Here is a 23,876-nt window from a genome sequence, read left to right on the forward strand (position 1 = left end):
CATTTAAAAATTTTTCTTTCTGCATTTCTTTTTTTCTTAGTTTCTATTGCTATATCTTCAAGTTCACCAATATTTTCTATTGTGTGTAATCTGCTGTTAATACCATCCAGTTTTTGTTTTGTTTTGTTTTTTATCTCAGACACTAGTTTTCATCTCTGGAAGTTCAGTTTGGGTCCTTTAAAAAATATATATTCTATGTTTCTACTTAACTTTTGAATCTATGTAACACATTTATAATAACTATGCTTACCTGGGATTTCTAACATCTGTTTCAATTTCAATTTCTTTCCTTCCTTCCTCCCTCCCTCTCTCTCTCCCTCTCTCTCTCTCTCACTTTCTTTCTCTCTTTCTCTCTTTCTTTCTTTCTTTTTTGAGACAGAATCTTGCTCTGTCGCCCAGACTGGAGTGCAATGGTACAATCTCGGCTCACTTCAACCTCCACTTCCTTGGTTCAAGCGATTCTCCTGCCTCAGCCTCCCGAGTAGCTGGGATTATAGGTGCCCATCACTGCCTTTTTTTTTTTTTGTATTTTAGTAGAGATGGGGTTTCACCATGTTGGCCAGGCTGGTCTCGAACTCCTGACCTCAAGTGATCCACCTGCCTCGGCCTCCCAAAGTGCTGGGATTACAGGTATGAGCCACCATGCCCAGCTTTCAGTTTCTTAATATTTCTCATTTTGAGCACATTTGCTGCCTCTTTGGAGGTTGGTAATTTTATTGGATGTGAAACATTATTAATTTCACCTGTTGGGTACTAGATGTTTTCAGCATTGTTGAGCTTTGATCTAGGATATAGTTATTTGGAAACAATTTGATTCTCTCAGCTCAGGCTTTTACAATTTATTAGACAGGACTGGAGCAGTGCTTAATCTAGGGCTAGTTATTCCCCACTATCAGGGAAACACCTGTCTGTGTACTCTACCCAGTGCCACGTGAATAATGAGATTTTCAGTCTCAGTGGGAACGGACACTTTTCCTGGCCCTGTGTGAATACTGGGTACCTCTAATCCTTCAGGTGATTTTTTCTACAACCTCAAGTATTTTCCTTCCACACATGCCCTGATTAGTACTCAGTTGAATACTTGAAGATCTCTGGAGTTCTCTCTTCATACAGCTCTCTTTTTTCTAGGACTCTCCTCAGCACAATATAGTCACCTTGATCTTTTTGGACTCTTAGCTCCATCATCTCAACTCGGAGTCTGCCAAACTCAGCCTGGGGTCCCCAACCTTGCACAAAAGCCTGGAAATTCTCTCCAGGCAGTAATCTAAGGCAATCATTGGCTCACCTAGTCTATTTCCCATCTCTCAGGGTTCATGGTTCCTTTGATGACTGATAGCAATGTCTTCATAATTTTTTTTTTTTTTTTTTGAGACGGAGTCTCACTCTGTTGCCCAGGCTGGAGTGCAGTTGTCGTGATCTCGGCTCACTATGAGCTCCGCCTCCCAGGTTCACACCATTCTCCTGCCTCAGCCTCCCGAGCAGCTGGGACTACAGGTGCCCGCCACCACGACGCCCGGCTAATTTTTTTGTATTTTTAGTAGAGACGGGGTTTCACCATGTTGGCCAGGATGGTCTCGATTTCCTGACCTCATGATCCACCCACCTCGGCCTCCCAAAGTGCTGGGATTACAGGCATGAGCCACCGCGCCCAGCTGTCTTCATAAATTTTAATGCTTCATATATTTTGTCCATTTTTTGTTGTTTTAAGTAGAAGGAAATAAATCCAGTGCCTGTTACTCCATCTTGGCCAGAAGTCTCAAGACAATTTTAAAACATCAATTTGTCTACAAGTTACCCAAAGATTTGCTGATCTCTACAGGCAAAACTCTTCTTCCTCCCCATATGCTAGCTCATTTCAAAATATTTCTGAGAAACCGGTCCCTTATATCTGTGTAGCACATTAGAGCTAACACCAGAATTTAATATATTGAGATAACATTGTTTTCTTTGGGAAAAAAATGTGATTTGTGTCATACTGATAATAAATTCATTTTTATGTAAAAAAGGGTACCTGGCCAAAAAAACAAAACAAAACAAAAACAAAAAACAAAACAAAAAAAACCCATAGAAAAATTTAGGCTCAGGCTTTTTTTTCTGGATAGATCTAAATACAAATCCCTATATCTAACAACAACAGTCTCGTCTAGGGTTTTAAAATAAGCATTTGTTTTGAGTTTACTCACTGTGGTGGGCACTGGTACTGCTCGTCTCTACCAGGCTGACATCATACTGGACTGAACTGGCTCTCTGAAAGTGGCCCTTCCTGACACTTGAGAGGAGAGAAACATAAAAATGGAAAATGAGTAATAGGAAAACATGTCAGAAAACCTAGAAAGAAGGTTGTTTTTTTTATTTTCCCTTCTTCCCCCTTTTTACAACACATGGCATTCAAATGAAAGTACAAACTTGACTATTTGATGGTTTATTTTCTTTCCACAACTACCTGAAATTGTCAGTGGTGCTTTAAAACTGTTCCCACTATTTAACACATCCATTAGTGCATGTAGGTCATCATTCAGATGCTGATGATGCCGCCTGGTCTTTTTCCTTTAAGACAACAGCAAAGCTGCTGTATCTTAGTGCAATTTTTGTGCCCTTTTTAAAGAGGTTAGCTTTCATTATCAGTTGGGACCCTTATGTGACATGGAGTAGCTTTAGTCAACTATTCTAGTAATGGCATTTTAAAAAGTAATTTTGGACATTTTTGAGGTAACAGTACATCAGGTTTTTCAGTCATTTGATCAACTAATATAGGTTGTAATTTATGTAATCATGATAGATTTTGGAATGTACAGTTGATTTCATTTTTTTCAATATGTCTATATGCAGTTTTAGCTTACATTAATGAAAATGAATTCAAAACTGCTTTTACCATTGCAAAATGATGTGTATTTTCTAAAAGCAAACTTGCTCCTATTCCTGAGACACTATTGATTCTAGCCCAGATTTTAGCATTAGTGGGGTATCATTTTGGACCTCATTCAATGATGGCACTAATTAGTTACTAAAGTTCAAAAGGCCCTCAGTTTAAAGCAATTTCAACCACTAATGGACCAAAAACTATTACAGAAAACAATTTCATTCTTGAAAGCGCATTTCCAAGTTCACATGGTCACTACAGAACAGCCTAGATCTTATGTAACGCTTTCTATTTATCCTGTTTTCTAGCTTTCTTTTTTTTAATTTATTTTTAACTAACTGGTTATTTTTAATTCCATTTTTGTCCTTCTGCTAATTTGGAAATTATACACTTTGATTTTCTATTATGTGTTACCCTAGACATTTTAATATTCATCTTAAAATATCAAGATCAAAATTAACTTATATATTTATCCTCCCCCCCATACAAAGACCTTAGTACACTTCAATTACAATCCTTTCAACTTATTTGCTATCATGTGTTTTAATTCCTTTAAAAAAAATACATAGGATAATATTATTGTTATAATTTATACAATATTTGTTTTGATATTCACATATTAATAGCTTTCTCTGTTCTTTCTTGCATTTCACACATGCCATATAGGATCAACTTCCTTTTCCCTGACATATATCCTTCAGGCAGAAGGTTTACTGAGGGATAACTCTCTCAAAGTTTGATTAAAAGTTATCTTCATCTTACCCTCATTCCCTGAGAGATGTTTTCACTGCCACAGAAATTTGGGGTTAACTGCTTTCTCTCAGCATATTGAAAATATCACTGCTCTGTCTTCTAGTTTTGCTTCTTTCCAACTGAGAAGTCAGCTGTTGGTTTAATTGTTGCATCTTTGACGATAATCTGCCATTCTTTTCTGCTTTTGTGATGTCACCTTTAGAACTGGTGTTCTACAATTCCACTATGTTGCACTCATATGTAAATTTATTTTTATTTATCCTGTTTTAGATTTGTTGGGCTTCTAACATCTGTGGGTAACTTTCATCAGTTCTGAAAAGGTCTCTGCCATTACTTTTTCAAACACTGCCTCTGCCCCAGTCTCTCTTTTCTTCTGGAATTCCAATTAAACATAAGGTAGGCACACACTCTGGTCACCACGCTTCTTGACTTCTCTTCAATATTTTCCATTTCTTTTTCTCTTAGGATTACCCTCTGGGTAATTTTTTCCTATCTATTTTCCAATTCATTAATAAATTTATTGTGTTTAAACTGCTGTTTAAAGACATATACTAAATTTAAAAAATTTATTGAACTAAGATATGTACTGAATTTTTAAAAATTACATTTCATTCATTGGAGATCTGCTTTGATCTTTGCCAAATTTGCTTATTTCTAAGCCCTCACTTATTTTATTTTATTTTCCTTTTTTATTTTTTTTGAGACGGAGTCTTGCTCTCTCGCCCAGACTGGAGTGCAGCTCACTGCAAGCTCCGCCTCCTGGGTTCATGCCATTCTCCTGCCTCAGCCTCCCGAGCAGCTGGGACTACAGGCGCCCGCCACCACACTCGGCTAATTTTTTGTTTTAGTAGAGACGGTGTTTCACCGTGTTAGCCAGGATGGTCTCAATTTCCTGACCTCGCGATCCACCCACCTCGGCTTCCTAAAGTGCTGGGATTACAGACATGAGCCACCGTGCTCGGCCACCTCTCACTTATTTTTTGATACATATTAAACATACTTATTTTATAGCATGTGTCTGATTCTTCCAATAAATACAGATTTCTGAATATCTTACCCTACTACCTATTGTTTCTGCTAGTTTTAATAAATTGTGCCTCTTTTATTCTACTTTTGGTAATCTTTTCATACTGTGAGATGCTTTTTAAGCTAAAGGATAAAAGTAGGCTCTTCAAGAATTGATTTGTATTTGTTTCTGCCAACCATCTGATGACATTACCAGCCTAGACTATTTTATATTCTTAACTTTTTACCCCAAGACATTCAGATAGTGTGAATTCAGGATGGAGACCCATATAATGTTTGTGATTGGAGGTTTCTTTTCTCTTGTATTCAACACCACCTCTTGTTCTTATATATATACTCTTTTGCTTCTATTATACCTATACTTTCACTCAAAAGGTATTATTTAGCCTGCGACAGGGTACTTCAGACTAGAAATATTTCCAAGTTCTGGCTCAAGTCTGCAGAGCAGCTATGGCTTAGAAGGACTCCTTTCTGAAACTTTGCTGCTCTGGGGCATTGAACACCTGTAGGGTACAATATACTATGCCCTTCACAAACTCAATGGGTTAGCAAAGGAATTTCATTTGGGGGCAACCACAACAATATTAAAGTTCCATTAATTTGTTTATTTATTTATCTTGTTAAGAGACAGGATCTTGCTCTCACACCCAGGCAGGAGTGCAGTAGTGCAGTCATGGCTTACTGCAGCCTCTCATTCCTGGGCTCAAGTGATCTTTCCATCTCAGCCTCCCAAGCAGCTAGGACTACATGCATGTGTTACCACACCTGGATAATTAAAAAAAAAATTTTTTGTTTTGTACACACGGGGTCTCACTATGTTGTCCAGGCTGGTGTTAAACTCCTGGTCTCAAGTAGTCCTCCCACCTTGGCAGGATTACAGGCATGAGCCACAGCACCTGGCCCAAATCCTATGGATTTAATATCACACAAATCACTCTTCACAATTCCCAGTGGAATAGTAGATATTCTTATAAATCTTTTGGTCACTATGTTAGATATGTATTTCTGTCTCTTAACCTTATGGTCATATGGTTGAATTGCATTTCCTGACACTTGGATATATTATACGTCTCTTATTTTACATATATGTAAATAATATAAATATATAAACATACAAATAAATATTATCTATTTAATCTATCCATATAAAATAAGAGACGGGGGTCTTGTTCTCTTTTCCAGGTTGGAGTGCAATGGCATAATCACAGCTCACTGCATCTCAAACTCCTGGGCTTGCGGGATCCTCCTGCTTCCATTTCCTGAGTAGCTGGGAATACAGATGTGTACCACCATGCCCTGCTAATATTTTTTATTTTTCATTTTGTAGAGACAGGGTCTTGCAATCTTGCCCAGGCTGGTCTCAAACTCCTGGGCTCAAGCAATCCTCTCATTTGGGAATACAGGCATGAGCTACCATGTCCAGCCACCTCTTATAATTGAGGAGGACCATGAAACTCCTTCTGGCTAGTGAGTTATGTCAGTAGTGATGTGTGTCACTTCTGGGACAGATCATTTCAATTTAAGTGTGAGAACTTCCAGAGCTTTCTTTTCCCTCTGTTATGACAACCAGCAGCACTCAAGATGGTGTTTGCTCCAACAGTTTGAGTCCTTAAGTGACTATCATTAGCAAAGCCCTGCTTGCCAATCCATACTAATTACCTATAATAAGTGAGAAATAATCTTCTGTTTATTAAGCCACTAAACTATTAGGGTTGGTAGTTACTGCAGCCAAACCTAGACTATCCTGACGTATTAATGATAATGAATTAAACAGAATTCATTATCCAATCAATAACAGATGGAAACTATATCTCCAAACTGGCACCAGAGTGATTAATGAGGGAAGTAGGTATTGGTCTTCCCCTTACCATATTTGACTGACAAAATGTTTAGAGGAATAGAATAGATCATTATTCAGCTTTCCAAACATAGATACATTTAAAGTCAAGCATAAACCTAATTCCAAAGATGGGTATTCTGGTTATCTACTTATGCATAACATACCACCCCAAACTTGGGGGATAAAAAAACTTTGTCTCATGATTCTGTGGGTTGACAGCTGGGCATCTTTTGCTTGGGGTCTCTGTGTAGTTGCAGTAAACTGGCAGCTAAGTCAGGAGTCAAAGGTTCGAATGAGCTGAATGTCTGGGATGGCTCATTAAAATGGTGGGCAGTTGAGGCTGACTGTTGGCTGGAAGTTCAGCTGGGGCTAGTTCTTCCTACTGTTTAGGCTTCTTACAACATGGCGGCTGATTCTATGAGGCAGCATCCCAAGTATTCTATGATTAAGGCAGTCATAGTGCCTGCGTAGATTCAAGGAATCTATAGCAATAGACTCTACCTCTTGAAGGATGAGTGGCAAGGTCACACTACAGAAGAGTATGTGGGAATGAGAGATATCCTATGGCCATCCCTCAGAAATGCAATCTGATACAATGGGCTTATATTTAAACTTTTGTATCTGAAGTAGTTAGATGCTAAAATTATGAGAAATAAAATCTACCAGATTGCTTAAATGATATGTTTTGGAATAAACTATTTAATACCACATATTTTTAAAAAGCTGATTTCCTCCAATTTTTAATTATTCCTTGATGTAAAGTAGTTAAGAAATCAGGATCTAACAAGATACTATTTTACCTACATGTTACCTTTCTTAGCATACAAACTTCTCAAGCTCACTTGTCTCTCTTTTATGATTACCTTCAGCTCCATTTTCACAAGTATCTATGATAGAATTCAGTGTGAGTTTAATAAAATTAATGATGACAGTTATGCCAGATAACTCCTGGACTTACTAAATTCTATGTTTACTTACTTTTACAAAATTTCAAAAACAATTGAAAATCAAAACAAATGAATGAAAGTAATCTTCAGTGCATATAATTGCTTCATGCAAGTAGTTTTTTCTTTTGTCTCTCTTGTGAATTACCAGTTTCCCCAAATTAATTGCCTTTTTGTCTGTCTCTCCAAATTGATTTAAATATCTCTGAAGTTAGGAAACATGTCTATTTTGTTCACTATTGTATTCTTTATGCCTAGCACATAGTGGGCACTAAGTAGCTGACCCTGCATATTAACCATATGTCTTAAGCTTACATGTACAGTATTGCATAAGTTGTTCCTTTTCTTTCACATACAAAATTTACTTTAAATACACCTAACCCAAATATTCAGGTACTTCTGGCATATTTGCTATAGTGAGTATGGGTCTACCTTAATAGTTTAGATAAGTCAAGGTAAATATTGACAACAGTAACAAAGAATAAATTGAGACTGCTTATTAAGATCCTTTCAAAAATGACATGAATAACAAAAACTGTATTAAAGAGATAACTAAACATAATGCAGTATCTGGAAAAATATCGAGAACTAAGGGCATATTAATTATTTAGTGGAATAACTACTTTATGCATTAGTTTTCTCAAAAGCATGTTTCTATTTTGCTTACCTGCAAAGGAAGTAGAAGGCTCCAATGATAAGTGTTATTAGGACTGCCAACGCCATGAAAGCTTCAAACAGGTTATTTTTAGTTTGGATGCTGGAGCTTGGGAGAAAAACCTCTTCACAACGAGCTCCTGTATAGTTTTCAATACACCTACAGAATACAATTTTAGATAAAGAATTGCATTCTGTGTTTCATTAGCTAGTTTGGAAGAAAAACAGTTTCCAGATGACGTGAAGAAAAAAGGAGACTAATTTTCAGATTGTGAACGTGGAATAGACAGGTTTTCCTATAATACTCACAGATCTACAGTTACAACAAAACAAATGCAAATTTGTTATAATAAAACAAATTTTTACTATCTTCTTTTTCCAGTTTTCCAATTGCTTAGGAACTCCAGAGAATTACAGAGTATGCAGTGTTTTTATCTTCTAGATTTTCAATCATATAAATGTCCATACTTTATCAAAAATTTACTTTTTGTTGTATCTGGTATAATGATCTAAATGCATTTTTCCTTAAAACTGCTAACTGATTATTCCAACCCCATTTATTAAATAATCAATCCATGACCCACTGTTTAACAGTGCCTCCTTTAACATATGTCAGATTTACATAAATAACAGCATTTATTTCTATTCTTCAGTGATCTATACCATCTAATCTGAGGCCTTTGCCACACTGTTTCAATACTATTACTTTATAATATATTTGAATATCTGGTAGTTCTACTCCTTATTACTTTTTTTTATAGAATTTTAAAAATATTCTCCACTGCCAACCAAATATTTTATAGCCAATTACCTGTAGCTCTCTAAAACTATATAACAAAGAACCATAATATTTGGTATTACCAATCATTCCTTTTTCCTTGTTAATATGTTCAAAGGATTATAAAACAGAGATTGATATAAATTAACAAGAATGACACTGTTTGGCACCAGATCAATTTCAACATAGTAGCATTTAAAATAAAAAACACTTTAATATTAACGAATATTTATAAAGCAACCCAAAAAGTTATGAAGTCAAGTTGGACAACACTATACTCAGCAATAATTCTGTGTAAAAAAGTGTATGTGTGTATAAAACCAGTTTGTTTTAACCAGATTTTGTCAAGAATAGAAAGGTTGATTCTTCTAAATTAATTCTCTTCCTTATTCCTTTCCAGTTTAGGTAGGTATTTAGAAATTTTATCTCTGTTTCTTCCACCTTAGACTAATAAGGATACAGGCCTAGAAAATCAACATGTGAATTAACTACTAGCTTTGACAACTAATGTGATAGTCTAATAAAGCAGTATACAAATAAATAAGAGAAAAGAATATCAAGATATAGCACAAAGGATCAATTTGAGTTAGATGAGCATATTAAAGATGTTTCATGAACTTCAAGTCCTACTCAATGTGAGGCAGTGATGTGATTGGTGATAGCTTCCAGGGGAGGTATCAGTTAAGCAAAGCAGCAGTCTAGATTCTCTTAAACTACCATAAAGATAAGATTAAGGGGACATAGGGAAAGTAAGGATAGCATATCAGTGGCAAACTTAAATGAAAGTAAAAATATTTTGGAGGGCCAGGCACAGTGACTCACACCTTTACTCCCAGCACTTTGGGAAGCTGAGGAAAGAGGATCGCTTGGGGCCAGGAGTTCAAGATCCATCTGGGCAATACAGTGAGATCCTGTCTTTATAAAAAGTTAAAAAATTAGGCTGGGCATGGTGGCTCACACTTGTAATCCCAGCACTTTGGGAGGCCAAGGTGAGCAGATCACGAGGTCAAGATTGAAACCATCCTGGCACATGGTGAAACCCCATCTTTACTAAAAATACAAAGATTATCTGGGTATGGTGGTGCACGCCTGTAGTCACAGCTACTCGGGAGGCTGAGGCAGGAGAATTGTTTGAACCTGGGAGAATTGTTTGAACCGAGATCGTGCCACTGCACATCCAGCCTGGTGACAGAGCAAGACTCCATCTCAAAAAAAAAAAAAAAAAATTAGCCAAGCATGGTTGGTACCCGTAGTCCCAGCTACTCTGCAGGCTGAGGTGGGAAGATTGCTTAAGCCTAGGAGTTTGAGGTTGCAGTGAGCTATGATCATGCCACTGCAGTCCAGCCTAGGTGACAGAGCAAGACCCTGTCTCAAAAAATATATATATATATTTTAAAAATTATATAAATATATATTTAAATATATTATATAAGTATAAATATAAATTTATATTTATAAAATATAAAAAATAAAAAAGTATAATATTTAAATATATTATATATAAATATATTTTAATATTTAATTTAAATATACATTTAAATATATTTATATATAAATATAAATAAAAATATATATAGTGGAAATTACAATTTATAAATTTTAAATATAAATTACCAATTTTTCCATAGTTTAAGTCAGTTAAGCTGAGGAGAAAAAAGATTAGATGAAAATAATTTGTTTGTTTCTCTTCCAGCTCCAATTCCTGCTTCCCAAAAGGGAAATGGAACACACACACACACACACACACACACACACACACACACACGCACCAGTAGAAAGTCCACATAGAGACCACCATCACAATCTATCCATGTGCCATCACAAAATAAACACAGAGGGAAAGGGGCAGCATTCCACACAGTAAGAGAAACTGGGTGCTAAACGGTTTTCAAAAGTATCTTGAAAATAACAAAAATAAAATAAAACCCTTCTATAATTCCTCTATTTTTTAAAATAGAATTAAGTAGGCAACAATTATTTGTCACTGCTAAAGGTTTTTTAAGGAAAAAATTTAGCCATGAGAGCAATTCCTGTCATGCTTTTAAAATAACTCTCAAGTTTTTAAATAATGTTAAAGATGGGGTTCAGTTTCCATTCTCGAAAAAATAACCAGAACCATAGATAAGCAATCCTGAAATGAGATAGTATAATTATTTTTGATAAGGAAGATCTCTTTTAAAAGCTATAAACTCATTACTCATTACTTCAGGCTGTTCAAGTAAGATTGAAATTCAGGCCGGATACAGTGGCTCATGCCTATAATCCCAGCACTTTGGGAGGCTGAGGCAGGAGGATGGCTTGAGCCCAGGAGTTTGAGACCAGCCTGGGCAACATGGTAGAGACCCCATCTCTACAAAAAATAACAAAAATTAGCTGGCTGGTGGCGCACGCCTGTAGTCCCAGCTACTCAAGAGGCTGAGGTGGGAGAATCACTTGAGGTGAAGGCTGTAGTGAGCCATGATTGCACCACAGCACTCCAGCTGGAACAACAGAGTGAGATACTATTTCAAATAAAAATAAAAGAAAGAAAAAAGAGGCCGGGCGCAGTGCCTCACGCCTGTAATCCCAGCACTTTGGGAGGCCAAGGCGGGCGGATCATGAGGTCAAGAGATCAAGACCATCCCAGCTAACACGGTGAAACCCCGTCTTTACTAAAAATACAAAAAAATTAGCCAGGCATGGTGGCAGGTACCTGTAGTCCCAGCTACTTGCAGGCTGAGGCCAGGAGAATGGCGTGAACCTGGGAGGCGGAGCTTGCAGTGAGCCGAGATTGCGCCACTGCACTCCTGCCTGGGCGACAGGGCGAGATTCTATCTCAAAAAAAAAAAAAAAAGTAATTCAAAGAAGAAAAGATAAGCCAGCTTATATGACTAACCATAAATGTTTTAACTGGACAATAAATACTTTGAGTTGGAAGGAGTCAAGGGAGTGGTGTAAATACAAGTTTGTAATCAGATCAGGGTTTATGCAAATAGAAAAAGGCATACAAAGTAAACCAAGCAACACTAGGTTGTTCTATTGTCTTACAGCTGGGATAAAGCAATCACGTGCTCTTGTGGGAAAGTAGAAACCTGATGGTAATTTTAAGCAAATCAAAGGATAAACAATCTTATCACTGTTAGGTCAAACCAGAACCTAGGGAAAGGCAAAGACAAATTCAAATATTACATTACTATCCAGGAACTGGATTGGCTAATCTAAAAATGAATTTTAAAATTTCAGATATTTACCAAACAAAAAAGTAAACACTGCCTACCAATGACTGTGTACAAGGATTCTACTTTTAAAGCTCTAGCTCATTTATGAAAATGTTATGACTTCGGTGATGACACAATTATCAAATTTGAGGCAAAGAGAATTAATCGACTCCTTCAAAAGTAAATGTGGGTTAAGTGGATATAGACAACTGGTAGTACTAGCACAGCATTTACACAAAACACAAAGAGGTCATGTTGCACCAGCATTTACCCAGAACTACGTAGCTCTCAGTCTTTATGTAAGTAACTCTCTTGCTAAATTACTTCTGGACCTTACTTCTGCACAGACTGCCAAGTAGCAAACAGTTGTGCCATCTAATGAGGTGAATACTAAGCAATAAGGGATCACCCATGTTTTCCTGGAATTGAAGATGGATGCTGGAATAGGTACAAATACTCCAGTAGGTGAGAAATTCCAGAATTCTGAATCCAAGTTACACAAATTTGTTTTCTGGCTGAAGACCGCCAATTATCTGCTCCCAAACACAGAAGCTACGTTGAATACATTGACATGAAATACATTCATTCGATTCTATGGCACTGAAGGAAGCTGTTACAACATAGGAGGCCTTTCACATGAGTAAAATAACTCAGTTTTTAGTCACGTAAACAAACAGCACCATTTAGCTCCAAGAAAGATTATTGGACTGTGAAATGGAAAAACTGGTGTCTTCACCCTATTTCCATGCTTGTTGGCTATATGATCTTGGGCAAGTCACTTAAGACTCTGTAAAATCAAAATAACATCACGTGCTTTTAACTATTTCCTAAGGCTAGTGTCAGAATCAAGCAAGAATGTCTGAAAGTGCTTTGAACACTGAAACACACTATACAAGTGTGTTTACGAGGAATAAAATACCTAAGAAAAATTATAACTAGAAAAGCTTAAGAGCATGGTGATCAATAAATGTGCTATCATTTCTCAGGAAAAAAAAAAAACCCATGTTTACAATATTATAAAAGACTTCGCTAACCAAAGGGAGATGCAATGTCAGTGCCACTTCACTTGGGCTGGTCTATCCTGGAAAGAGAAAGTCTAATATTGGCATACGTCAAATTTGGCTTCCACTTGACACTCTGTGTCAATCAAAGTTCAATTTGCAACTTACGAAAAATGGAAAAAAATAAATAAAAAATAAAACTATTAGACGTGTTCAATAAAACAACACGGGCTTGGATCCCTTTAATAAGTCAGCCGGGCGCGGTGGCTCACGCCAGTAATTCCAGCAACATGGGAGGCCAAGGTGGGCAGATCACAGGGTCAGGAGTTCAAGACCAGCCTGGCCAAAATGGTGAAACTCCATCTCTACTAAAAATACAAAAATTTGCCAGGTGTGTTGGCAGGCGCCTGTAATCCCACCTACTCAGGAGGCTGAGGCAGGGAATTGCTTGAATCCGCGAGGTGGAAGTTGCAGTGAGCTGAGATCATGCCACTGCACTCCAGCCTGGAGACAAAGCGAGATTCCGTCTCAAAAAAAAAAAAATCCACAGCCATATAACAACACACAAATGTAGCCAAAATCCTATGAAACCCCTACCAGATTTTTATAGGCCAAGAAACAGTGAGAGAAGACGACTAGCTTCTGACTTTTGCATCTTTTATTAGCTAGTGCTATAAATGTAACTTTATTAAAGCCTTTATTAGATTCTTAATATGTAGAGATATTTAGCTAACATTCAATCTCACAACATTTTTGTTGTTTAACATCACATTTATATGACATTAGCACCATTAAAAACTGATAATTATTAGTACGTCAAATGTATTAGTAAATTTAAGTCCAGTTATGAAACAAAATCTTAGATTTTTTTTTTTTTTTTGAGATGGAGTCTCGCTTTTGTCGCTCAGGCTGGAGTGAAATGGTGTGATCTCAGCTCACAGCAACCTCTGCCTTCTGAGTTCAAGAGATTCTCCTGCTTCAGCTTCCTGAGTAGCTGGGACCACAGGTGTGCACCACCACACCCAACTAATTTTTGTATTTTTAGTACAGACAGGATTTCACCATGTTTCCAGGCTGGCCTCAAACTCCTGACCTCAAGTGATTCGCCTGCCTCGGCCTCCCAAAGTGCTGGCATTAGAGGTGTGAGCCATCATGCCTGGCCGCAAAATCTGATTCTTTTAAGATTGACTGTTACCCAGATAACCTATATGCTGAAATGAACTACATATTGTATCTAACGAACTACATATTGTATCTAAATGTACTACATGTTGGGTATAAATAAGTTTTCATAGAGAATAATCCATATTTGTCACTAGGAAGGATATTGTTTATAATTTCATTGTGAAGGACTATAATTTCTTAGCTTAAGTAAGTCACTGAAAATTGGAAACATTTTATTTACTAAAACTAGCTAAGGCACAGTGAATGAAGAAGCATGTTGAACAAATGGTGAGAGTAAGCAACAGTAGTGTAAACGCCTGACCCTCATTACTGAGTGTGTGCATTCGCTAGTCTTCTCCAATGGAGACTTTTTGGGGAAAACACCCATAGAATGCTGGTTGAGTCATGAAAGTACTGAGACAAAACTTTATAATTCATTGATTTGCTTAATGTTGTCTTTTTTCTCCATATTAACAAAATATATGATTCAAGTCTTTACTCTCCTTACTTTGCTGGCCTCAAAAAATGATCAGGGAGGAAATCTAAAACTGACCTAAAAAATAAAGTCTAAGGCTGGGTGCAGTGGCTCACACCTGTAATCCCAGCACTTTGGGAGGCTGAGGTGGGCAGATCACATGAGGTCAGGAGTTCGAGACCATCCTGGCCAACATGGTGAAACCCCGTCTCTACTAAAAATACAAAAATTAGCTGGACATGGTGGTGGGTGCCTGTAATTCCAGCTACTCAGGAGGCTGAGGCAGGAGAATCATTTGAACCGGGGAGGCGGAAGTTGCAGTGAGCCAAGATTGTGCCACTGCACTCCAGCCTTGGCAACAGAGCAAGACTCCATCTCAGAAAAAAAAAGTCTAGTGCTGGGTACACTGGCGTGCAGCTGAGTGTGTAATCTCAGTTACATGGGAGGCTGAGGTGGGTAATTGGCTTGAGGCCAGGAGTTTGAGACCAGCCTGGGCAACATAGCAAGATCCCTGTCTCAAAACAAACAAAAATAAGTAAATAAAAAGTCTATTATATTAAAAAATCAGAAGAAAAAGTAAAACTACAAACAAAAAGTACATATATGTTTTTCTTAGTTTATCATTTTATGATACATATAGACTTGTGTATACAAAGTATCTATACATAGAAATTGTTATGTGTCAATTTTTCCTTTCTTAAATTTTAAGTAACAATTTCAATAAACATAAAATTATGTTTAAATATTATAAATAATATGTTAATGGGCCTTTCCATTGTAGAAGTGTTTCACTGTTCATGTTTTGGTAAAACTTTAAGGGTTCAGGACCATAAACCAGCAACAGCTGGAAAGACTTACACTCTTAAATCACCAGACACTCAATTAAACCACAGTTCTCAACGGACAGTATTCATGCTGGCATCTTACCTTCCCAGGCTTCAGGTCTCAACAACCTTCTAATGCAGGGAAAATCTCATGCCCCAACTTGGAATAAGACAAAGAGAAGCCAGCATCAGTTCACTTCCTGACAAAAGAAGTTAAGTATTAGAGCTGGGCAAAAGTCACAGTTGTTACTCTGCATGGTATTCCTATGTAGAAAATGAACTCTTACTGATGACATAATGGAGTATTTGCCAGCTGCCTTCCAAAGAAAATAATGGATGATAAAGACAGTAATCAAAAGGATAACCAAAATTTGGAAGCAAATGCATAATTTGGTATAACTTCATTGTATAAGAAGGAAATGAAAAATCTTTAGAGTATACGTTGCCTTTCATTAGCCTTCAGCTTCTTTGAACAGCAATGAGCTAACCTGAGTTAGTTCTGAAAGGTAGTTTCTACTCTTGGATATGTGACACAAATCAGTAAGACAAACTCAGGTAAAGAAAAGTAGACCTCAGAGAGAAGGTAAGTATGTTCCCATAGTTTCATCACCATATCCTGCCATGTGTGCTTATTGTAAGCACAGTGATCTGGCGAAATGTGAGGGTTAAATAAAATTTATACTCTTTTTAAGTTTCATTCTAAGCATGGTGAGGTCAAGAAAGATGTATCAGTTGTTACTGCCAAGAACACTAATGAAGAATCTTTATCAGAAGTAAGGTTACTAAAATAAAAAGTGTTAACAAAATGCATAGCTAAACAGAAGAGTTGTTTCATGCATTTTAAACTGTTCTTTTATTATAAGCTTCAAGGCTGCTATTTCCATGCTTTAAGGTGTTTCTAAAGATCAATCTAATTCTTGATGTTTAAAAGCATATGGTATAGTGCCAAAAGTCAAAGTAAAGAGGACTTTGTTCTAATTAATATCGCAGAGACATTCTGAACTTTGTTCTTTGAACTACAACCTTCTACTAAATTTACAGATGAAAAGGCAGAAGTCTTATCTAATAAGGGTGCCAAGAGCCAGTCTATCTTAACCATTTGATCTTAAGAAAGCCTTAAAAATTTCTGGGATTAATAAAACAATTCATAAAATCCTGGCAACTCCTTTTGAAAACTGAGTTTAGTAAAACACATAGCAAGCTCCAGCAAAATTGCTGAGAGACCAAAATACAATTGAGACAACACGTCCAATGTAGAAGCACAATAAATGTTGGTTTTCAAATTATAAGTGAAACTCAACCTTAATCATTTTACTTTCATATAACTAGCGCTTCATATATTATATGTTTGTACTCTTAAACTGCTTCTCTTAAATAGATTTCAGTCTTTGTTTTATCACCTGACAAATTATAATTCCACCTGTTGAAGGCTGGGGCTGCTACTATTGTAGACAGGGGACAGAGCTGGGTCTCAGCCTAGGCAGCAGGGACAGTCCCAGGTCTGAGCCTGTGACTGTATGGGCAGGTATTGGTTGGGAATGACCCTCAGGGAGGGCCCTGGTGAAACCAGACCTTACCAAGTCACTCTGGATAATTATTCCAATGGTAATTCTTTACCAAGTTAAACCTCCTCCCATCACAGAGTTTCACCTCCACACTGTGCAATGTTTGGCTCTGAAGTGATCCTCTGGATGGGTCACAAGATGCATGGAGGAAAGTGAGACAGCAAGAAAAGGCCTCATCTAGCTCGGGATGCAGGGATAGGTGAAGACAAACTGCCTGCCCCCATGCTTGCTCTGAGAATCTCGTAAGTTCCAGCTGAAATGTTAAAAGATTAGGCCTGGCTGACCTTGTGTCTAAGCTGGCCAAGAAGTCAAGGATTGCTTCCTGGATTGTTCTCTAAAGAAAGACTGAAGCAGACAACAGAAAAAGATGACCAGGTGTCCTGTCAAATGCACCTTTCTGGGTTATCTGATTCTATAAGTACCTGCGATTTTCACTGTCTTTGAGCTATTTTACAACTCTGTAAATTGTAGAAAACTTATGCTAATGCAAATGAATTTTGTCCGGTATAATACAACAGATTGCCCTGTGGATACCGACTAGTTTCATATCTATTTGTAAATTCATTTCAACATGTCTGATTACCTGTACATATATGTGTGGTTTGAATTCTCCTTTAAGCCAGTTTTTACATCTATTGGTTCCCTCATTAATCAGTTCCTTATTAACTGTAAAAACAATAAGGGTTTTAGTTTTTATAGTTTGACCATCTCATGATCTTTGTAGAAGGTGATATAGATCTATCCCTATTGGGTGGGAGATGACAGAGAATCTGGTTATACTTTTAAAAAAATTGTCTATTTTCTTTTAGCTCAAATCAATTAAATATGTTATGCCCACTGGGAAGGAGAATACCTCTTTGATTTTGGGCCAGAGAGATTTTGTGTTTCTGTGTTTACTCTTGACTTGTGCCAAACTTGTACACATGAAGCTGTAAGCTCTGTCTCTATAGGTCCAAAATTCAGAAAGGCCTATCCCTCTCATTATGTGAGGTATAATATCCTATCTACAGAGGATATTATTAATTACAGTATAATGTCTTTTAAATTCAAGGAGCTCTGTTCTTATTGACTTATAGAGATAAATAAGTTCTTATGTAATTTGAATATTCTTAAAATTCCCAGAAAAAGGAAATTGGACTTCTAATGCTTTAAATGTGCTAAACTCAAATTCTTCTCACCAAAACTAAGAAACATTTTTTAAAAATCTAAGTTCATAATAACAGTAAAATTATGAACAGTGCCACAATAAACATATGTGTGCCTGTGTCTTTATAGTAGCATGATTTATAATCCTTTGAGTATATACCCAGTAATGGGATTGCTGGCTCAAATGGTATTTCTAGTTCTAGATTCTTGAGGAATCCCCACACTGTCTTCCACAATGGTTGAACTAATTTACACTGCCACCAATAGTGTAAAAGCATTCCTATTTCTCCACATCTTCTCCAGTATCTGTTGTTTCCTGACTTTTTAATGATTGTCATTCTAACTGGTGTGAGATGGTATCTCATTGTGGTTTTGATTTGCATTTCTCTAATGACCAGTGATGATGAGCCTTTTTTCAAGTTTGTTGGCCAAATAAATGTCTTCTTTTGAGAAGTGTCTGTTCATATCCTTTGCCCACTTTTTGATGGGGTTGTTGGTTTTTTTTCTTGTAAATTTGTTTAAGTTCTTTGTGGATTCTGTATGTTAGCCCTTTGTCAGATGGATAGATTGCAAAAATTTTCTCCCATTCTGTAGGTTGCCTGTTCACTCTGATGATAGTTTCTTTTGCTGTGCAGAAGCTCTTTAGTTTAATTGATCCCATTTGTCAATTTTGGCTTTTGTTGCCATTGCTTTTGATGTTTTAGTCATGAAGTCTTTGCCCAAGCCTACATCCTGAATGGTATTGCCTAGGTTTTCTTCTAGCATTTTTAAGGTTTTAGGTCTTACAATTTTAAGTCTTTAATCCATCTTGAGTTAATTTTTGTATAAGGTGTAAGGAAGGGGTCCCGTTTCAGTTTTCTGCATATGGCTATCCAGTTTTCCCTACATGATTTATGAAGTAGAGAATCCTTTCCCCATTGTTTGTTTTTTGTCAGGTTTGCCAAAGATCAGATGGTGGTAGATGTGTGGTATAATTTCTCAGGCCTCTGTTCTGTTCCATTTGTTTATGTATTTGTTTTGGTACCAGTATCATGCTGTTTTGGTTACTGTAGCCTTGTAGTATAGTTTGAAGTCAGGTAGCATGATGCCTTCAGCTTTGTTCTTCTTGCCCAGGACTGTCTTGGCTATACAGGCTCTTTTTTGTTTCCATATGAAATTTAAAGTAGTTTTTTCTAATTATGTGAAGAAAGTCAATGGTAGCTTGATGGGGATAGCATTGAATCTCTAAATTACTTTGGGCAGTATAGCCATTTTCAAGATATTGATTCTCCTATCCATGAGCATGGAATGTTTTTCCATTTGTTTGTGTCTTCTCTTACTTCCTTGAGCAGTGGTTTGTAGTTCTCCTTGAAGAGGTCCTTCATATCCCTTGTAAGTCTTATTCCTAGGTATTTTATTTTCTTAGTAGCAGTTGTGAATGGGAGTTCACTCATGATCTGGCTCTCTGTTATTGGTGTATAGGAATGCTTGTGATTTTGCACACTGATTTTGTATCCTGAGACTTTGCTGAAGTTGCTTTTCAGCTTAAGGAGATTTTGGGTTGAGATGACAGGGTTTTCTAAATATACAATCATGTCATATGCAAACAGAAACAATTTGACTTCCTCTCTTCCTATTTGAATACGCTTTATTTCTTTCTCTTGCCTGATTTCCCTGGCCAGAACTTCCAATACTATGTTGAGTAGGAGTGGTGAGAGAGGGTATCCTTGTCTTGTGCCGGTTTTCAAAGGGAATGCTTCCAGCTTTTTCCCATCCAGTATGATATTGCCTGTGGGTTTGTCATAAATAGCTCTTACTATTTTGAGATATGTTCCATCAATACCTAGTTTATTAAGAGTTTTTAGCATGAAGGGGTGGTGAATTTTATTGAAGGCCTTTTCTGCATCTATTGAGATAATCATGTGGTTTTTGTCATTGGTTCTGTTTATGTGGTGGATTATGTGTATTGATTTGCATATGTTAAACCAGCCTTGCATCCCAGGGATGAAGCTGACTTGATCGTGGTGGATAAGCTTTTTGATGTGCTGCTGGATTCAGTTTGCTAGTATTTTATTGAGGATTTTCATATCAATGTTCATCAGGGATACTGGCCTGAAATTTTCTTTTTTTGTTGTGTCTCTGCCAGGTTTTGGTATCAGGATGATGCTGGCCTCATAAAATGAGTTAAGGAGGAGTACCTCTTTTTCTATTGTTTGGAATAGTTTCAGAAGGAATGGTACCAGGTCCTTTTGGTACCTCTGGTAGAATTCGGCTGTGAATTCATCTGGTCCTGGGCTTTTTTTGCTTGGTAGGCTATTAATTACTGCCTCAATTTCAGAACTTGTTATTGGTCTATTCAGGGATTCGACTTCTTCCTGATTTAGTCTTGGGACGGGGTATGTGTCCAGGAATTTATCCATTTCTTCTAGATTTTCTAGTTCATATTTGTAGAGGTGTTTATAGTATTCTCCGATGGTACTTTGTATTTCTGTGGGATCAGTGGTGATATCCTCTTTAGCATTTTTATTGTGTCTATTTGATTCTTCTCTCCTTTCTTCTTTATTAGTCTGGCTAGTGGTCTGTTTTGTTAATCTTTTCAAAAAGCCAGCTCCCGGATTCACTGAGTTTTTGAAGGATTTTTCGTGTCTCTATCTCTTTCCGTTTTGCTCTGATCTTAGTTATTTCTTGTCTTCTGCTAGCTTTTGAATGTGTTTGCTCTTGCTTCCCTAGTTCTTTTAATTGTGATGTGAGGGTGTCGATTTTAGATCTTTCATGCTTTCTTCTGTGTGCATTTAGTGCTATAAATTTCCCTCTAAACACTGTTTTAGCTGTGTCCCAGAGATTCTGGTACGTTGTGTCTTTGTTCTCATTGGTTTCAAAGAACTTCATTATTTCTGCCTTAATTTGTTATCTGCCCAGTAGTCATTCAGGATCAGATTGTTCAGTTTCCATGTAGTTGTGTGGCTTTGAGTGAGTTTCTTATTCCTGAGTTCTAATTTGGTTGCACTGTGGTCTGAGAGACTGTTATAATTTCCGTTCTTTTGCATTTGCTGAGGAGTGTTTTATTTCCAATTATGTGGTCAATTCTAGAATAAGTGTGATGTGGTGCTGAGAAGAATGTATATTCTTTTGCTTTGGGATGAAGAGTTATGTAGATGTCTATTAGGTCTGCTTGGTCCAGAGCTTAGTTCAAGTCCTGAATATCCTTGTTACTTTTCTGTCTCATTGATCTAATATTGACAGTAGGGTGTTAAAGTCTCCCACTATTATTATGTGGGAGTCTAAGTCTTTTTGTATGTCTCTAAGAACTTGCTTTATGAATCTGAGTGCTCCTCTATTGGGTGCATACATATTTAGGATAGTTGGCTCTTCTTGTTGCATTGATTCGTTTACCATTATATAATACCCTTCCTTGTCTCTTTTGATCTTTGTTGGTTTAAAGTCTCTTTTATTAGAGACTAAGATTGTAACCCCTTCCCTTTTTTTCTTTCCATTTGCTTGGCAAATATTCCTCTATCCCTTTATTTTGAGCCTACGTGTGTCTTTGCATGTGAGATGGGTCTCCTGAATACAGCACACCAATGAGTCTTGACTCTATCAAATTTGCCAGTCTGTGTCTTTTAATTGGGGCATTTAGCCCATTTACATTTGAGGCTAATATTGCTATGTGTGAATTTGATCCTGTCATCATGATGCTAGCTGGTTATTTTGCCTGTTAATTGATGCAGTTTCTTCATAGTGTCAATGGTCTTTACAATCTGGTATGTTTTTGCAGTGGCTGGTACCAATTTTTCCTTTCCATGTTTAGTGCTTCCTTCAGGAGCTCTTGTAAGGCAGGCCTGGTGGTGACAAAATCTCTCAGCATTTGCTTGTCTGTAAAGGATTTTATTTCTCCTTTGCTTATGAAGCTTAGTTTGGCTGGATATGAAATTCTGGGTTGAAAATTCTTTTCTTTAAGAATGTTGAATATTGGCCCCCACTCTCTTCTGGCTTGTAGGGTTTCTGCAGAGAGATCTGCTGTTAGTCTGATGGGCTTCCCTTTGTGGGTAGGTAACCCGACCTTTCTCTCTGGCTGCCCTTGACATTCTTTCCTTCATTTCAGCCTTGGTGAATCTGATGATGATATGTCTTGGGGTTGCTCTTCTTGAGGAGTATCTTTGTGGTGTTCTCTGTATTTCCTGAGTTTGAATGTTGGCCTGTCTTGCTAGGTTGGGGAAGGCCTCCTGGATAATATTCTGAAGAGTGTTTTCCAGTTTGGTTCCATTCTCCCTGTCACTTTCAGATACACCAATCAAACATATGTTTGGTCTTTTCACATAGTCCCATACTTCGTTCCTTTTCATTTTTTTTCTCTAATCTTGTCTTCATGCTTTATTTAATCAATTGATCTTCAATCTCTGATATCCTTTCTTCCACTTGAATGATTCAGCTGTTGACACTTGTGTATACTTCACGAAGTTCTCGTGCTGTGTTTTTCGGTTCCATCAGGTCGTTTATGTTCTTCTCTACACTGGTTCCTCTAGTTAGCAATTCCTCTAACCTTTTTTCAAGGTTCTTAGCTTCCTTGTATTGTGTTAGAATATGCTCATTTAGCTTGAAGGAGTTTGCTATTACCCACCTTCTGAAGCCTAATTCTGTCAGTTTGTCAAACTCATTCCCCATCCAGTTTTGTTCCCTTGCTGGCGAGGAGTTGTGATCCTTTGGAGGAGAAGAGGAGTTCTGGTTTTTGGAATTTTCAGCCTTTTGGCACCGGTTTTTCCTCATCTTCATGGATTTATCTACCTTTGATCTTTGATGCTGGTGACCTTTGGGTGGGGTTTTTTTTGTGGACAGCCTTTTTGCTGATGCTATTCCTTTCTGTTAGTTTTCCTTCTAACAGTCAGGTCCCTCTGCTGCAGGTCTGCTGGAGTTTGCTGAAGGTCCACTCCAGACCCTGTTTGCCTGGGTATTGCCAGCAGAGGCTGCAGAACAGCAAAGATTGCTGCCTGTTCCTTCCTCTAGAAGCTTCACTCCAGAAGGGCACCTGCCAGATGCCAGCCGGAGCTCTCCTGTATGAGGTGAGAGAACACCTGTTGACCCCTGCTAGGAGGTGTCTCCCAGTCAGGAGGCATGGAGGTCAGGGAGGTCAGGGACCCACTTGAGGAGGCAGTCTGTCCCTTAGCAGAGCTCGAGCACTGTGCTAGGAGATCTCCTGCTCTCTTCAGAGCCACCAGGCAGGAACGTTCAAGTCTGTTGAAGCTGTGCCCACAGCCGCTCCTTCCCCCAGGTACTCTGTCCCAGGGAGATGGGAGTTTTATCTGTAAGTCCCTGACTGGGGCTGCTGCCTTTCTTTCAGAAATGCCCTGCCCAGAGAGGAGGAATCTAGAGAGGCAGTTTGGCTACAGCAGCTTTGTAGCACTGTGGTGGGCTCTGCCCTGTCCAAACTTCCCAGCAGTTTTGTTTACACTATGAGGGGAAAACTGCCTACTGAAGCCTCCAGGTGCCCCTCCCCGCCACCAAGCTCAAGCATTCCAGGTCAACTTCAGACTGCTGTGCTGGCAGTGAGAATTTCCAGCCAGTGGATCTTAGCTTGCTGGGCTCTGTGGGGGTAGAATCCACTGAGCTAGACCACTTGGCTCCCTGGCTTCAGCCCCCTTTCCAGGGGAGTGAACGGTTCTCTCAGTGGTGTTC

At 37.9% G+C, this 23,876-nt stretch overlaps 1 protein-coding gene across 5 annotated transcripts in view; it reads right to left on the bottom strand.

The window, feature by feature from the left end:
• NRG4 (neuregulin 4) overlaps positions 1 to 23,876 on the bottom strand; it is a 77,919-nt gene that overhangs the window by 19,163 nt on the left and 34,880 nt on the right. For all 5 annotated transcript variants that reach the window (XR_013395802.1, XM_077939978.1, XM_001104381.5 and 2 more), the window contains exons 4-5: positions 8,091 to 8,237; positions 2,184 to 2,263 (exon numbers count right to left, since the gene is read on the bottom strand). Coding sequence is in view for 4 of the 5 variants with exons in the window: in XM_077939978.1 (XP_077796104.1) it covers positions 2,184 to 2,263; positions 8,091 to 8,237 (227 nt within the window). In the remaining variant the exon portion in view is untranslated. The remainder of the gene's footprint in view (positions 1 to 2,183; positions 2,264 to 8,090; positions 8,238 to 23,876) is intronic.

This window comes from Macaca mulatta, chromosome 7 (genome assembly GCF_049350105.2).
Source record: "Macaca mulatta isolate MMU2019108-1 chromosome 7, T2T-MMU8v2.0, whole genome shotgun sequence".
In the NCBI taxonomy this organism is placed as follows: domain Eukaryota; kingdom Metazoa; phylum Chordata; class Mammalia; order Primates; family Cercopithecidae; genus Macaca; species Macaca mulatta.